Consider the following 17,197-nt stretch of genomic DNA (forward strand, 5'->3'; position numbering starts at 1 on the left):
AGAGAAAAACCACATATATTCAGGCTATTTTGGCCTAGAATAGGCTTTTGGGGCATATCTAAGACAACCTGCTTCTCTGAGCTACATGCTGACAAGCCATCAATCCTAACTGATACATATGTGCTAAAGGCACAGATGTGATTATTTACCTCACATTAAGTGATTCATGTCAGACTTCTGAATGACCTCCAAATCCTTTGAGTTTGTGAATGCTGTAGAATATTGAGCTTGCCTCTTTTTTTTTTTAATTTTGAGATTTTATTATTATTATTTTTTAAGTAATCTCTGCACCCAGCGTGGGACTCAAATTCATGACTCTGAGATCAAGAGTTACATGCTCTACCAACTGGGCCATCCAGGTGCCCCAGAGTTTGCTTCTTATTTGACAAATTCTGGAGCAAAATGAGGGGAAAAAATCCTAAATAATTTTAAGTAACTTTTCTGTCGTGCTTTCACAGTTCACCAAATGACAAGTGGACAAGAATGAGGCACACACAAAAATTCAATCACTCATCAGATAAGCCCTATTTCCTATAAAAGCTATATATGCTGGACTGAATCTATGGTTTCCCCGCATGTACCTGTGTGTCAAAGACATTATTCAGCAAAATTCCATACTGATGAGAGAGGCAATCAGAAAGCCAACGACAATCATGGATAACCTAAGGAATCAGAAGACAAAGACAGAGTAATTAGAACCTGGTTGCTAATCTTAATAGCTGAGGAATCAGCTTACACACTCACCTTCAAAATTCTCTTGTCTTCTAATACCATCTGAAGTCCATTGTTGAAAGCACGACTTCCCAGAAGGAAAATGTCAAATAAGTAAACTCGGCTATTTGTGGCTACCTACAAAAGACCATCCAGACATACAAAGAATAAAAAAGAACTAGGGAAGGGGATCTGAGGATCAAGAAAGACATGTGATAAAATATTTCACATCCTCACTTTTATTTTCTTTAAGTTTTATTTATTTATTTTGAGAGAGACAGTCTCTGGGGAGAGGGCAGAGAGAGAGAGAAAGGGAGAGAGAGAATCCCAAGCAGGCTCCTCACTGCCAGTGCAGAGCCCAACACAGGGCTCGAACCCATGAACCACGAGATTATGACCCCAGCCAAAATCATGAATCAGATGCTGGGGTGCCTGGGTAGCTCAGTCAGTTGACTGTCTGACTTTGGCTCAGGTCATGATCTCAGGGTTTGTGGGTTCGAGCCCCACATGAGGCTCTGTGCTGACAGCTCAGAGCCTGGAGCCTGCTTCAGATTCTGTATCTCCCTCTCTCTCTCTGCCCCTCCCCTGCTCACATTCTGTCTCTCTCTCTCAAAAATGAATAAACATTTAAAAAAATTAAAAAAAAAAAAGAATCAGATACTCAACTGACTGAGTCCCCCAGGCGCTCCTCACATCCTCACTTTTTTTTTTGGGGGGGGGGGGTTATTTATTTTTGAGAGAGTGAGAGACACAGAGCCCAAACAGGGGCGGGGCAGGGCAGAGACAGAGGTAGACACAGAATCCAAAGCAGGCTCCAGGCTCTGAGCTGTCAGTGCAGAGCCAGATGTGGGACTCGAACTCATAAACCATGAGATCATGATCTGAGCCAAGGTCAGACGCTTAACTGAGTCACCCAGATGCCCCTCTCAGATTGTCACTTTTAAAGTAAACAATAGGCACTCAGTGATTCTTAGGAAAAAGAAGTTTAAATTAATCTAAGAAAAACTATCACTGATTTTTCAAAAGAACAGAAAGAGACACAAGCTAGTGGATTTAGCCTTCTGCTTTTTACAATCTCAAACTTAATGTTTTACCTTTCACGCATGGCATTTTAGCAATCCAAGGATTATAGGTTGAAAGGGAATGAACAGCATTTCATTGTTAATAACCAAAAGTGCTATTTCTCTGAGTCTCATAATATGCATGGTTATGTTAGGTGTTACATAAAATTACTCATAAAAAGGGCATGTGGGTGGCTCAGTTGGTTGAGCCTCCGACTCTTGTATCGGCTCAGGTGGTGATCTTGCAGTCGTGAGGTCAAGGCCCACATCAGGCTCCAAGCTCAGTGAGGAGCCTGCTTGGGATTCTCTCTCTCCCTCTCCTTCTGCCCACCCCCCAACCCAAGCACACACGCACATACTCTCTCTCAAATAAATAAAGATGAAAAAAAATACTACTCATAAGACAAGATCTCTGCCCTTTAGCAGTTTTAAAAAGGCAACAAATAAAGTGCCACAAATGGTAGGATGTGAAACATGGCTTTTTATTTTTTTTAGTGTTTATTTTTATTTTTGAGAGACAGACTGCAAGGAGGGGAGGAGAAGAAAGAGAGGGAGACACAGAATCCAAAGCAGGCTCCAAGCTCCGAGCTGTTAGCACGGAGCCCGATGCGGGGCTTGAACCCATGAACCGTGAGATCATGACCTGAGCCGAAGTCGGACGCTCAACCGATTGAGCCACCCAGGTGCCCCGAAACATGGCTTTTTAGATCAATTTTATACAATTGTAAGAATTTCAGATTGTTTCTGATCATAAAGGTCACAAAGGCAGTACTATATTGTTGGATAATCTACTAAGTCAGAGAATGAAGGCAAAGAGAGATCAAATAAGGTCTAGAGAGCCAGCGACATGGCAGTCTAGTGCCTTCTTTGTCATTTTAGGAGCTGTTGATATAGCTACAATTTCCAGGCCTACCTGGCACCCATTCTCAGGTCTTTCATGTTGTCTGCTAGAATATGACACCTAAAATAGACACTCCCTGTGTTTTCTCTACTTCCTTAACTATACGAACTGAATAGGCACATTATAAAAGTTTGGAGAGTAATTCTCTGCTAGACTATAAACTCTGTGAGAGAACAGATTCACCACTGCACATATATCAACTAGAACAGAACTAGGAGCATGGATAGCTTAGACATTTCTTCGATGAACCAATACATGCCACACATTGCTCCTTTCCATTTTTCATATGCAAACAATGTACCTGGTTCTGAGAATATGCCTTCAGTTCTATATCCTGCTGTTTTCCACTCATAACTTTTCAAACATTTTTCTACATTGTACTCGTCATCAATTTTTGGCAGCTGTGTAAGATCTATCAAATCTACAGTAATGTCTCCTATTGTTAACTAAAGTGGTTTCTGATTTTTCACCATAAAATGATGCCAAGAGACTAGGTTCTCACAGAATTTTTTTCATATTTTGAATTGAATTATTTAGGATACATACTTCAATGTAACCCTGAGAAGTAGGCAGATAGCCAATCATAATAAAATTGATAATCTCAATAGGTAGAGGTAGTTCCTGACTCAAAGAATATTCAGCCTGTTTTCTTGCCCCCCCTTAAAAACTGATGCTGCCGAGGTTGATCCAAAGCCCATCCTATAACTTTTCAAGGCTCACTACAAACATCTTTTGACATAATTGGGATCCTCACCTGACATCTCCCAGGTCCATGAAAATGAAAATGATGTGGCAGAATACTGCTGTGGAATGCTACCAACCAGAAGGTAATATAAAAATTCTTCACGTGTCTTTGTGGGTTTTTTTTAAGATTTTATTTTTGGGACGCCTGGCTGGCTCAGGTGGTAGAGCATGTGACTCTTGATCTTGGAGTTGGAAGTTCAAGCCCCACATTAGGTGTAGAGACTACTTTAAAACATTAATTAAATTAAAGATTTGTTTTTTTAAGTAATCTCTACACCCAACGTGGAGCTCGAACTCACAATCCCAAGATCAAGAGTCGCACACTTCACTAAGCCAGCCAGCCGCCTCTGAAATTCTTCACAGATCTAAGGTGAGAGAACAGAGCTGGGAAAGAAGACCTCAAACAGAGCCTTGATGAGCACAGCAATGATGATTATAAAAGTGAACCTATAAAGTGACAGAAGCTCTTTCCTTTTTTTCAAATTTTTTTAATTTTTAGAGACAGAGAATGAGCAGTGGGTGGGGAGGGACAGAGGGAAAGAAATCCCAATTGGGCTTCACTAAGTGCAGAGCCCAACCTGGAGCTGAATCCCATGAGCCTGGGATCATGACCTGAGTTGAAATCAAGAGTTGGACGCTCAACTGACTGAGCCACCCAGCTGCCCATCTTTCCTTTTGAAAAGAGAAAGTACTAGAAGAGTGAAAGACATTCCAAACAAGTTATAGGACAGTGACACTGAGGTGACATCAAGAAGACAATTAAAATTAATTTGCCAGTAAATCCACAATTATTTCAAAATAAAAAGTTTAAAGTATCTTTTACCTGAAGCCAACACAGCTTCCCATGACGACACACATTAGCACCTTCTGTTGCCACACTTAGGACACTCTGCTTCTTGATGTGAAGCATCTGGGGAGAAAAAGGAAGAAAATCTCTAGGGAATAAATGTTCCAATTATGACATCATGAATGGCACAAGTAAAATGGCTAGCAATTAACAAAGTGGGATAATGTTTTCTAAACTTACAAAATTTGACTTACCCAAAACACAAGTCTGCTTCTCTCTCTCTCCTCTCTCTCTCTCACACGCACAACACTGAACATTTCTAATCCTCTTTTTATTTTTTGCAAAATTATTACACAACTGGAAAATAAATCATATTCTAGATGCTAAGAGTTGAAAACTCAGATACCTTTTGTTATCACTGATAGTATAGCAAAAGATTTCTATCTTTTTTAAAATGTTTATTTATTTGTTTTGAGAGAGAAAGAGAGAGTGTGTGAGTGAACAGGGGGAGGCGCAGAGAGAGACAGAGGGAGAGAGAGAATCCTGAGCAGGCTCTGGGCTGACAGCACAGAGCCCGATGTGGGACTCAATCTCACGAACCATGAGATTGTGACCTGAGCTGAAATTAAGAGTTGGATACTTAACGACTCAGCCACCCAGGAACCCCCAAAAGAGTTCTATCCTTATGACCAGATTCCTCATGCAAAGAACACTGCCCTGACACAGGCAATTTACTGTACCAGAAGGGAACTCACATAGTGGCTGAGTCTCACAGTATATACTGTTCAGAATAAGAGAAACAAGAACTCAATAGGTCCCTTAAAGTCTTAGATTCATTAAGTGACTCAAAACTGATGTCACGGTATTCCAAGAACACATGCTGGTCCTTCAATTATCTATAATCTTATCCTATTTCAAAACATTATACACTTCTAAAATCCCTAATCCATAATCTATGAAAACATCTATATGATACAAGATTCTCCCCATTTTACAGGCAGGCAAATTACTCAAGAATAGAAGGACATGGTAACTTTCACTAGCATGATATCTTCCTCTAGAGAGCATAGAGTGTTCTGCATTGAATATCTTCCATCAATGATTAAAAAAAGGGACTGAATTTTAGTTCCATCCTCAGGCAATAGCAAGAAGGCTGCAGAACTTTGAAAACAAAACCTGAATTTCCCTATTGACAAGAATTTCCAACAACCTCTTCAAATTTCCAGGTTCTTACCTCATTTTTTGTTATTATCATTTGACCCTTCAAAGAATATGTTGATATATAAAGAATTCTTATAACTCAATTTAAAAATGGGCAAAGGAGGGGCACTTGGTTGGCTCAATTGGTAAAGCATGTGATTCTTTGATGTCAGGATCATGAGTTTAAGCCCCAAGTTGGGCGTGAAGCCTATGTAAAAAAAAATGGGCAAGGGAATAGACATTTCTCCAAAGAAGATATATAAATATGCAGTAAGCACATGAAAAACGTTCAACATTATTAGCCATCATGGAAATGTAAGTCAAAACCACAATGAGATACCACTTCACACCACTAAGATGGTTACAATCAAAATGACAGATAACAAGTTTTGGTAAGAAAGTGGAGAAATTGGAACCCCCCATATCCTGCTGGTGGCAATGTGAAATGGTATAGCACCTTTGGAAAACAATGGTCGACTCTCAAAAAGTTAAACACAGAGTTACTAGATGATCCAGCAATTGCACTCATAAGTATCTATCCCAGAGAAATGAAAATATATGTGCAAAAAAAAACTTGTACATGAATGTTCATAGCAGCATTATTCATAATAGCCAAAAAGTAGGAAGAACTCAAACGGTGAAAGGATAAATAAAATATGGTATATCCATATAAAGGAGTATTATTTGGCAATGGAAATAAGTGAAACACTGATACATGCTATAAAATACATCAACCATGAAAATATGCTAAGCAAAAGAAGCCAGTCACGAATGACTACATATTGTATGACTCCATTTACACAAAATGTCCTAAACAGGCAAATCCATAGAGGCAGAAAAGTTGCCAGGGCTGGGGACTGGGGAGGAATGGAGGTGACACCTACCAAGTGTAGGGTTTCTTTTGGGGGTATCGAAAATGTCTACGGGTGCCTGGCCTGGCTCAGTTGGTGGAGTGACTCTTGATCTCAGGTTGTGAGTTTAAGCCCCACATTGGGTGTAGAGATTACTTTAAAAACAAAAACAAAAAAACTTCAAAAAAAGGAAAATGTTTTCAAATTCTTTGTGACATATTTACAACTCTGTAGATATGCTAAAATCCAGTGAACTATACATTTTAAATTGGTGAATTTTAGGGCATGTGAACTACATCTCATTTAAGTGGTTAAAGAAAAAAGAATCCATGGAAAGCTAATGCTCTCCCATTAAAAAAATGCACCCATGCACAAGTATAAGCTTGTATCTAAACAGAAAGCTTAATGACTCCCCTGAAATCCATCTGTGAACTGTACACTAGGCTGAATAGTTACTGTCATGTCTGAATATATGATTATAGATGCCTAAAAAGAGAATCTAGAATGAATTTTTTTAAATAGGAGTAAAAAAAATATCTGACTCACCTCTAAAACTGCCAATGGCTTTTTATCCTACTCAAGTCAAACTCAAAATCCTTATAATGTCCAAAATGCCCTGCCCGATCTTCCACCTGACCCCTTCCATTTCCTATCCTTCTTCACTGTGGTCTTGCATCCCTGCTGTTTGTTCCTCCACACAAGTGAAGTGTGCTTCATCCTCAGAGTCTTTGCACTTGATAATTATGCTTTTTTCCAAGTTCTTTACCTAAATATCCAATAGCTAGTTCCCTTCTTTGGGGTCTGTGTTCCAATGTCCTCTCTTCACAGAGGTTTTCTCTGTCCACCCTATATAAAATGGGAACTCCTTGTACTCTACTCCTCAAACCACACTTTATTTTTCTTCATAGCACTTCTCACCAGGTAATATGCAATTGTTTATTTTCTTGCATTAAAATGTAAACTCCCTGAGGGGTGGAACTTTGTCTTTATTATTTTTTTTTAATTTTTTTTAACGTTTATTTATTTTTGAGACAGAGAGAGACAGAGCATGAACAGCGGAGGGTCAGAGAGAGAGGGAGACACAGAATCTGAAACAGGCTCCAGGCTCTGAGCGGTCAGCACAGAGCCCGATGCAGGGCTCGAACTCATGGACCGCGAGATCATGACCTGAGCTGAAGTCGGACACTTAACCAACTGAGCCATCCAGGCGCCCCTGTCTTTATTATTATTTACCCCAGACCTCAGAACAAGGCCTGGCGTATAGCAGGCACTCATATATTTTGTTGAATTGTTACTTTTTTAAATTTTTAAAAATGTTCTTATTTATTTTTGAGACAGAGAGATAGAACATGAGCAGGGGAGGGGCAGAGGGAGAGGGAGACACAGAATCTGAAGCAGGCTCCAGGCTCTGGGCTGTCAGCACAGAGCCCGACACAGGGCTTGAACTCACAGACTGTGAGACCATGACCTAAGCTGAAGTCGGACGCCCAACCCACTGAGCCACCCAGGCGCCCCTATTTTGTTGAATTATTAGGGAAAATATCAATGATCCTTTAGTAAGAGACAAATTTATCAGACATAAACATGATGCCTACATGCAGACAATAGTAGGAAGGTCAATACTTACTGCAGCACCAAACTTCTGCTGGAACTGATCAATGACTGTGTATGTCACCTCCTCTTCTTCTGCAGGAGAATGATGGTAATAGGTATGTTTGTCTTCTCTGGCAATAGAATTGCCCTCCCACTAATTTTAGCCATACTCATAAATTCCTCCTCTATTGCAACTCAAAGGTCTAATGTTATTTCATTATCACCTGCATCAGCCCATTACACAGTGAACACTCTAGCATCCTGTTTCTCAAATGAGAATAAACAAAAGCCCCACCAATGATAATCTGATGAATTAGATTATTTAATCATTTCCTGTGAAAATCCAGTAATGTTTCCCTCCTCATAGATTTATGTCTTCAATATTTTAAGACACGTCCTTTTTGAAAATCATTATTTTTAATCTTTATTTATTTTTGAGAGAGAGAGAGACAGAGTGGGAGTGGGGGAGGAACAAAGAGAAAGGGAGACACAGAATCCGAAGCAGGCTCCAGGCTCTGAGCTGTCAGCACAAAGCCCAATACAGGGCTCAAACTCACGAACCACGAGATCCTGACCTGAGCAGAAGTCATACACTCACCTAGACATGTCCTTTTTAAAAGGATGTTCATAATAATAATAAAAAAATAACAGTTTAGGGGTGCCTGGGTGGCTCAGTCAGTTAAGCGACCAACTTTTGATTTTGGCTCAGGTCATGATCTCACAGTTTGTGGGTTCAAGCCCTTTGTTGGGCTCTGTGCTGAGAACGTGGAGCCTGTTTGGGATTCTCTCTCTCTCTCTCTCTCTCTCTCTGCCCCTCCCCTGCTTGTGCAGGCTCTCTCTCTCAAAATAAATGAATACACTTAAAAAAAATAATGCTTTAAAACAAGTCAGTCCTGGAGATGGGCCATAGCCCACACTTTTGGATTTCTCTGGGTCCTTACTTACGTTTTTAAATCATGCAATTTAAATACTTAGAGGTATAACATAACATACAGTTTCTCTTCATCTCCAACCTTTAAAACTTTGGAGTAGCATAGGACAGTCCACACACCTGTTTTTCTCTATCCATACTCACTCTTCTGGTGATCTCATCTAGTCTCAAGGCTTTTAATATCATCTATGGGCTAACTCTTGCATTTGTATCTCCATGTCAGACCTTTCTCCTCATCTCTAGGCTTACATTCAGACTTCAGTGGACCAAAACTCTTAATCATCTCCCCAAACCTGTTCTACCCAGCATGGTTCTCATCTCAGTTAAATCACTCTCCATACTTCAGGCTACTCAGATCAAAATCCCCGAAGTCACCCTTGATTCCCTTCTTTCTCTCACATCCCCATCTAACACGCCAGTACACTGTGTTGGCTATGCCTCAACATACATCCAGAATTCCACCACTGTTTAAGATACTGCTACCACTAGGGTCCAAGCTACCGTATCAACTCGTCTTAAAATTATTTCAATAGCCTAACAGGTATTCATGCTTTCACTTTTGTCCTTCTCTCAGGATCTATATAGCACCCAGAATAACTTTGTTAAAACAGAAGTCTGATCATGTTATTCTTCTGCTCGATACTATCCAGTGGGAAGTAGAAATTTTTTTAAATGTCATTTATAATAATATAAAATGTGAAATACTTAGGGATAAATACAGCAAAAGATGTGTAGAACTTATAACTGAGAACTACAAAACACTGCTGAGAAATTAAAGATCTCAGGGATGGATACATGGGGTTAAGAGACTGGAATACTCAATTTTGTTAAGATGCCAATATTCCCCAAACTGATCTACTAATTTCATTGCAATCCCAGTAAAAATTTCAAAGGTTTTTTGGCAACCTGATTCTAAAATTCATGGGGAAGGGGAGCCTGGATGGCTCAGTTGGTTAGGCAACAGACTTCAGCTCAGGTCATGATCTCATAGTTTGTGAGTTAAAGCCCCGCATCCGGCTCTGTGCTGACAGCTCAGAGCCTGGAGCCTACTTTAGATTCTGTGTCTTCCCCTCTCTTTACCCCTCCCCTGCTCACACTCTGTGTCTCTCTGTCTCTCAATAATAAATAAACATTAAAAAAAATTAAAATTCATGGGAAATGCAAAGAACATAGTATATCCAAAACAACTCTGAAGAAGAACAAAGTTGGAGAACTAACACTACCTGATTTTAAGATCTATCATCAATCAATAGTAAACAAAACAGTTTTTTAAAAAGCAGTAAACAAAATAGTCTTGTATTGGTATAAATACAGAAAAATAGATCAATCTAACAGAATATAGCGTCCAGAAATAAACCTACATATATATAGAAAACTAATTTTTGACAAAGGTGCAAAGGTAATTTTAGAAAATAACAGTCTTTTCAAAAAAGGGTACTGGAACAATTGGCTATTCTCATCCAACAACAAAACAAAACAAAACAAAACAAAACAACAAATGCTGATCCATACTTCATATCGTGTACAAAAATTAAGTAAAAATGGATCCTAGACCTGAATGTAAGCTGAAATCATGAAGCTTCTAGAAGAAAACATAGGAGAAAACCTCTGTGACTGAGGAAAAAACTTCTTGATATCCAAAGTACAATCCATAAAAGAAAAAAATGTATAAATTATACTTTACCAAAACTAAAAATGTCTGCTCTTTGAGACATACTTTAAGAGAATAAAAAGACAAATTACAGACTTGCAGAAATATTTGTAAGCACATATTTGAGGAAAGATTTATATCCAGAATATATAAAGAACTCCAACACTGAATAATAATAAAACAATCCAGTAAGAAAATGTGCAATAGATATGAACAGACATTTCACCAAAAATATTCAGGCGGAAAATAAGGACACGAAAAGATCCTTAACATTCTTAGTCATTAGAGAAATGATAAAACCAAAAATCTTCCAATGGCTTTTCTTCTCATTTCAGAGTAGAAGCTTGAGTCTCTTCAATGATCTACAGTGACCTCCATGATAGGCCTACCCGACTTCATCTATCTTTCTCTTTGCTCCAGCTACACTGATCTTGCTATTCCTTCAAGATCCTGGCACGTTCCTATCTCAGGGCCTTAGTAGTTCTTCTTTTTTCTGCCTAAAAAACATTTCCCTCAGATACACACTGCTCAATCCTTCATCTCCTCAGGCCTTTGCTCAAATGTCACCATTTCAGTGAGGCCTGTCCTGAACACGCTAAAATTGTAAAACCACTCTCTTCACACACTCTTTCCCTTTTTTCTATTTTTTTTCTCCTTAGCATTTGGCACCAGCATACTATATTTTATATTGATTTATCTTATTTAGTGTCTGCTTCCTATAATGGAGCTCAACGAGGGCAGAGATACTACACTTCAGTATCCTCAATGTCTGGTATATAGTACACCCTAAAATATTAAATAAATAAATGAATCACAGTATTTTATCTTAATTCAGAGCCTAGAAGCAATGGCCCTGCTGAGCATTCCATACAGAACCTTGACTCACAGTTACGTCAACTCTGAAGAGTTCTAGGCCACGATAGAGCTAGCCTAGACAATTCAGAGCCCCAGTACTTACCTGATGGGCTATACTTGAGGTGATTCAGCAGAGAGGTGGTTGGTGACTCAGGGACAGGAGAAGAAGGCTCACATATGTTTAGATCTTCACCTTTCATTTTATCCATCTTTGTTCTTTCTGTATTTAGACTATGCTTACAAAAAACAACACTCAGGTGAACTTGTTCTTTGTTTGCTGATGCCTTACACAGATTTAGCCACATATTGATTTAAAGGTGCCATCAAAAGATAGAAGAAACATCTATTTCTTCTCATTTCTATTACCTCAGGCCATTTGAGGAATTATTTAGATCATGAATTAGAGATAAGGCTTTCCACCCTAATGTGTACATTTGGGTAAGATAACAATTAAGAAAATTACTCCATCATACCTAACAGAAGATGCCTTTTCTCTCTCTGCACCTTGTTCCACTTCATCCAGCAGTTCCACTGTAAAATAACCAAATGGATTCCAACAGAGGGTTCAATCTGAAAGCAATTAACCACTCCCCTTCCACCCACAGTCTAATGAGGTATCACAAACAGTAATTGGAAATGAAACGTTAGTCCATAGACGTCTTCATCAGGCAGCAATAAATAGAGCAGAAAAGCCTACCCAAAGTACTGAAGATACCTAATATCTCCCTGCCAACCGAGCTTCCTTGGTCATTTAGAAGGAATAGAACATGCTCTACATTTTCTCTTTACCCTTTTGTTCCAGGGCACCTTTGTGCCTCTGCAGATTGGTTCCAGAGATTTTCTTTCCTATTCATTCCCACCACTGATACATCTTTCCTTACACTGTGTACTCTTTGGATGTTTTCTCTCAAATCATTCACAGATCTCACAGACTGCTGCCTTAATAAATAGTTCAGTGACAGTAAAAGCAGTAAAAGCTAGACTAGGAATCACCAAAAATATATGAGAGAAACCTTTCACAGATTCTGAAACAACTTATTTTTAATCTAACAGTGCAGGCAATATTGTTATTATTGATTCTAAGATGTACATTTTAAACAGCTCTGAAATTGGATATTATTTATAATAAGTGCACATGACAGTTTAATTGGCAGCTTTTTCTTTCTTAGGATGTGAAAAGTAATATTGCACGGGGGCACCTCGGTGGCTCAGTCGGTTGAGCGTCCGACTTGAGCTCAGGTCATGATCTCGCAGTTGACGAGTTCAAGCCCTGCGTTGGGCTCTGTGCTGACAGCTCAGAGCCTGGAGCCTGCTTCATATTCTGTGTCTCCCTCTCTCTCTGCCCCTCCCCCACTCATGCTCAGTCTCTGTCTCAAAAATAAAGATAAACATTAAAAAAAATTTTTTTAATAGTGCACTTTATAATTAATGGCATTTTAGAGTCAATTAAGTATACATAGGTACTAGTCAGAGAAAATCCACTAAGGGGCCATACTATGTTCCAAATGTCTCCTTCCCCTGCACTATCTAGATGTGTTGAGTCTTGGGCAGAGAAAGTGAAAGTCATTGAAAATATTGAGTAGTCAATTATTATTCTTCATTTTATTTTATTTTTTTTAATTTTTAAAAATTTTTTTTAACGTTTATTTATTTTTGAGACAGAGAGAGACAGAGCATGAATGGGGGAGGGTCAGAGAGAGGGACCACGAGATCATGACCTGAGCCGAAGTCGGCCGCTTAACCGACTGAGCCACCCAGGCGCCCCTCATTTTATTTTTTTTAATTTATTTTTTTAATTTAATGTTTACTTATTTTTGAGAGAGAGAGAGACAGAGCATGAGCAGCAGACAAGCAGACAGCGAGGGAGACACAGAATCTGAAGCAGGCTCCAGGCTCTGAGCTGTCAGCACAGACCCCGATGTGGGGCTCGAACTCAAGAGCTGTGAGATCATGACCTGAGCCAAAGTTGGATGCTCAACCAACTGAGTCACCTAGGGGCCCATTTAAATTTATTTTTGTTTGTTTGAGGTTTTATTTAAATTCTAGTTAGTTATCACTTTAATAATTCTTATTCAAAGTGCTTTTCAGGGAGAGTGGAAAAAGTCTCAATCCGTGGCTGACTGAACCACAGGGAAAAGAAGGAGAAGACTGCCCTTTGAACTTAAAAATTATGAACAAATGCCAAGTCTTGAGAAAGGATTTAGGAAGAGATGAAATCCACATGTCCAGTTCACAAAGCTGGTCAGTGGTTAGCCCTCTCTTGAGTTAGGGAGATAGTAGTAGTGATTCCTTTGCCTCTCTTTGCAAACCCATCCACAGCCTAGCTTTGTTGCAGTCCAGAGCTTTGATCCAGGGCAAAGGCTAATAGAACACAATTAGGAATCCCACTACATAGGGGCACCTGGGTGGCTTAGTTGGTTAAGCATTTGACTCTCAGTTTTGGCTCAGGTAGTAATCTCACAGACTGAGCCCCGTGTCGGGGTCTGTACCGTAAGTGCGGAGCCTGCTTGGGATTCTTTATCTCCCCCTCTCTCTCAAAATAAAAAAAATGAACTTTAAAAAAGGAATGTAGGGGCACCTGGGTGGCTCGGTCGGTTGGGTGTCCGACTTCAGCTCAGGTCATGATCTCGCGGTTTGTGAGTTCGAGCCCCGCATTGAGCTCTGTGTTGACAGCTCAGAGCCTGGAACCTGCTTCGGATTCTGTGTCTCCCTCTCTCTCTGCCCCTCCCTTGCTCATGCTCTGTCTCTCTCTTCTGTCAAAAATAAATAAACATTAAAAAAAAAAAAGGAATCTAGTTTCAAAAAAAAAAAAAAAAGAATCCCACTATGGGGCACCTGTCTGGCTCAGTTGTTAACATGTGACTCTTGATCTCAGGAAGTGAGTCTGAACCCCATGTTGGGTGTAGAGATTACTTAAAATCTTTTATTTTTTTTAAAGAAAGAATCCCACTACTACTACCACCATCACAGCCATTACAAAAAGGTGTTCAAGGGACAGAGAGTGTTTATAGTAGCATACTCAGTGAGAAAGGACAGATAGCTGGTTGCCTTGAAGTAGGGCTAGATTGGCAGTCATTAATTTGGTGAGACCTTCATCTCTCTGAATTCTACTCTCACAAAACAAAGTAATCTTTCAAACAGCAGTAATCTGTCATCTACAGGAGTCCTTCCTTCCCTTTCCTCATATCTGCCCCACTGGTAAGAAATGAACAGCTCCACAAGGTCCCCGATCTCCCATTCTCCCCACATCGATCTTTACTCTTACTTGGAAGGCTTTCTGCTTTAGACTTCTTGAAAGGAGGAACAGTTCTTGCTCCCCTTTTCTCTTATCCTATTTGGCTTTTTGGAAGCACACTGACCAAAAGAGCTTCCATATCTACTCTTTTTTTGGCAAACAAGTGGACCTACTCTTGCTAAATGGCTTTTGCTGGCAGAAATGAAGAAGAGAGCTGCAAAATAAACAAACAAAAACCCCAAAAAACAGAACAACAAAACAAAAACAAAATAAAAAACAGAGCTTCTTCTTGCAATTCTAAAATCCAAAAATCTCTGAAAACCAAAAATTGTATCTCTTTTTGGCAGCAAAACCTGAACTGACATACTATTTATATTCCTATTTTATTCCACTTAGGAGGATTATCTGCAGTTTCCCGGTTTTATTACAGAGTTGTTCCCAGATCCACTTCCAATGTTAATGTAATATTAAACAGTATCTAGTTGGTGTTAGGGTTTCCAAAAATGCAGAATTGTGAATTCTGAAACATTTGGTCCTCAGGTTTCAGATAAGGGACTGCAAATGTACTGTGAATCTGTACTGTTAAAGTTAATTGCTGAGCAAGATTCTTTTCTGTTCAGATTCCTAACTGCCTACTGGCTGAGTCTCTAGTAACAAGCAGTAGTGGTCCTCACATTGTAAAACTAAGATGATTAAAATTCTCTAGAACTGTTCTGTTCATAGTACCTTCCGAGAAAGTAAGATGAAGTTCAATTCTCAAATACCAACTTTAAGGGTTCATACACAGGGGCACCTGGGTGGCTCAGTCATTTAAGCATCCAACTTCGGCTCAGGCCGTGATCTCATGGTTTGTGAATTTGAGCCCCGCATCAGGCTCTGTGCTGACAGCTCAGAGCCTGGAGCCTGCTTCAGATTCTGTGTCTCCCTCTCTCTCTCTCTGCCCCTCCCCCATTCACACTCTGTCTCTGTCTCTCTCAAAAATAAACATTAAAAATTTTTTTTAAAATTCATAAATGTAATATTAAAGGCAATACAACATCTCATATGTTTTCAAATGTTGGAATGAGGTGGAGCCATGAGTTTACTGCTACTGCAAATCCCAATCCCTGCAGTCAGGGAACATGCACCTCTCACCGTTCACAATCTCGTGCCCAAAAAACATCTTCACTCCTGGAACACTTCGACCAGTCTCCACATTCTTCACTGTTACAGAAAATGATTCATTTAGTTATTAAAAAAGATAATATTTTCCTAAAATTTTAAGAAAATAATGCCCCCCAAAAGTGCCATATCTGAGTTTTATAAAAATCCTCAAATTATTTTCCCCCAAGAAATGAAGAGTCAATAATAAATTACAAAGCTATAACCTTGTAACAAATGGTATAAAGAACAGATTGGGGGTGCCTGGGTGGCTCAGTTGCTTAAGCAACAAACTCTTGGCTTTCGCTCAGGTCCTAATCACATGGTTCGTGAGTTTGAGCCCTGCGTTGGCCTCCACACCTGGCAGCACGAGGCCTGCTTGGGATTTTCTCTCTTCTCTCTCTGTCCTTCCTCTACTCACACTCTCTGAAAATAAATAAATAAACTTAAAAAAAAAAAAAAAAAAGAACAGAGGGAACAACGGTCCAAGAGGAACTTAAAGGGCAGTGGTAGCAGAGTGAATTTAAACTTCTCCCAAGAATTATTCTAAGGCTCTTGAGGCTAAGGACTATCTATTTATTATATTACTATTGGTTTTTTTTTTTCCACCTAATTCTGGATAAAATTTTAAGGCAGTTGAGTACTTCTAGAGTCCACACCCTGTTTCCTGTCATGCTACCTGCTCACAAGTACTGGTAAGGACAATAATCCAACTCCTGGCTCAAATACAGAGCTCTTACATGAGTAGATAGGTGAGTTAGGGAGAAGTTTAGATGTCATGTCTAAAATGATGTCGCTTTTCTAATTTTTTTTTAATGTTTATTTTTGAGAAAGAGAAGAAAAGACAGAGCATAAGATGGGGAGGGGCAGAGAGAGGGGGGGACACAGAATCTGAAGCTGGCTACAGGCTCTGAGTTGTCAATGTGGGGCTCAAACCCACATGAGATCATGACCTGAGCCAAAGTTGGATGCTTAACTGACTGAACCACCCAGGCATCCCTGGTGTCACTTTTCTAGACGGAAGTGCTCCCAGCAGTTGTATATTTCCATTCTGCTCAGCAATCCAAAATAATCGAGTTTCACCCTCACTATTCCACTGAATATATTCTTACTGAGGTCAAAAATCACCAACTGCCTATTTTTCAAATCTAAAAAAAAAATGTTTATAGTCTTATCACCCTTGTCTCTCATGTATCCTTTGACAATACTGTTCTCTCCTTTCTTCTTTGCCTTATAGGACACACTTCAAGTTTAGTTCTTTTCCTACTAATTTCCTAGAGCTATCATACTGAGCATACTGAACTAGGCACCATGCTAATTATTTGCCCACATTTGACTCTCCAGTAACATAGCGAGAGAGGCATTTCATTCTCTCTGTTATGGAAGAATGTGAGACTCAGAAAAGTTAAATAACTTGTTTAAGGTCACACTACTAAGAAAAGACAGGGTCAGGATTCAAACCTTGGCCTCAGTTATTTTAATACACAACTCCTAACCAATGTTACACTGTCTCCCCCATTTGCTCCTCCCAATCTCT

At 39.5% G+C, this 17,197-nt stretch overlaps 1 protein-coding gene across 3 annotated transcripts in view; it reads right to left on the reverse strand.

The window, feature by feature from the left end:
* Positions 1 to 17,197, reverse strand: part of EXD1 (exonuclease 3'-5' domain containing 1) — a 37,533-nt gene that overhangs the window by 11,526 nt on the left and 8,810 nt on the right. For all 3 annotated transcript variants that reach the window (XM_049613386.1, XM_049613388.1, XM_049613387.1), the window contains 7 exons: positions 15,655 to 15,723; positions 11,759 to 11,816; positions 11,389 to 11,516; positions 7,883 to 7,941; positions 4,241 to 4,327; positions 745 to 849; positions 582 to 662 (listed from right to left, as the gene is read on the reverse strand). In XM_049613386.1, the coding sequence (XP_049469343.1) occupies positions 582 to 662; positions 745 to 849; positions 4,241 to 4,327; positions 7,883 to 7,941; positions 11,389 to 11,516; positions 11,759 to 11,816; positions 15,655 to 15,723 (587 nt within the window). The remainder of the gene's footprint in view (positions 1 to 581; positions 663 to 744; positions 850 to 4,240; positions 4,328 to 7,882; positions 7,942 to 11,388; positions 11,517 to 11,758; positions 11,817 to 15,654; positions 15,724 to 17,197) is intronic.

The sequence above is a fragment of the Panthera uncia genome (assembly GCF_023721935.1).
Source record: "Panthera uncia isolate 11264 chromosome B3 unlocalized genomic scaffold, Puncia_PCG_1.0 HiC_scaffold_1, whole genome shotgun sequence".
Taxonomy (NCBI): Eukaryota; Metazoa; Chordata; class Mammalia; order Carnivora; family Felidae; genus Panthera; species Panthera uncia.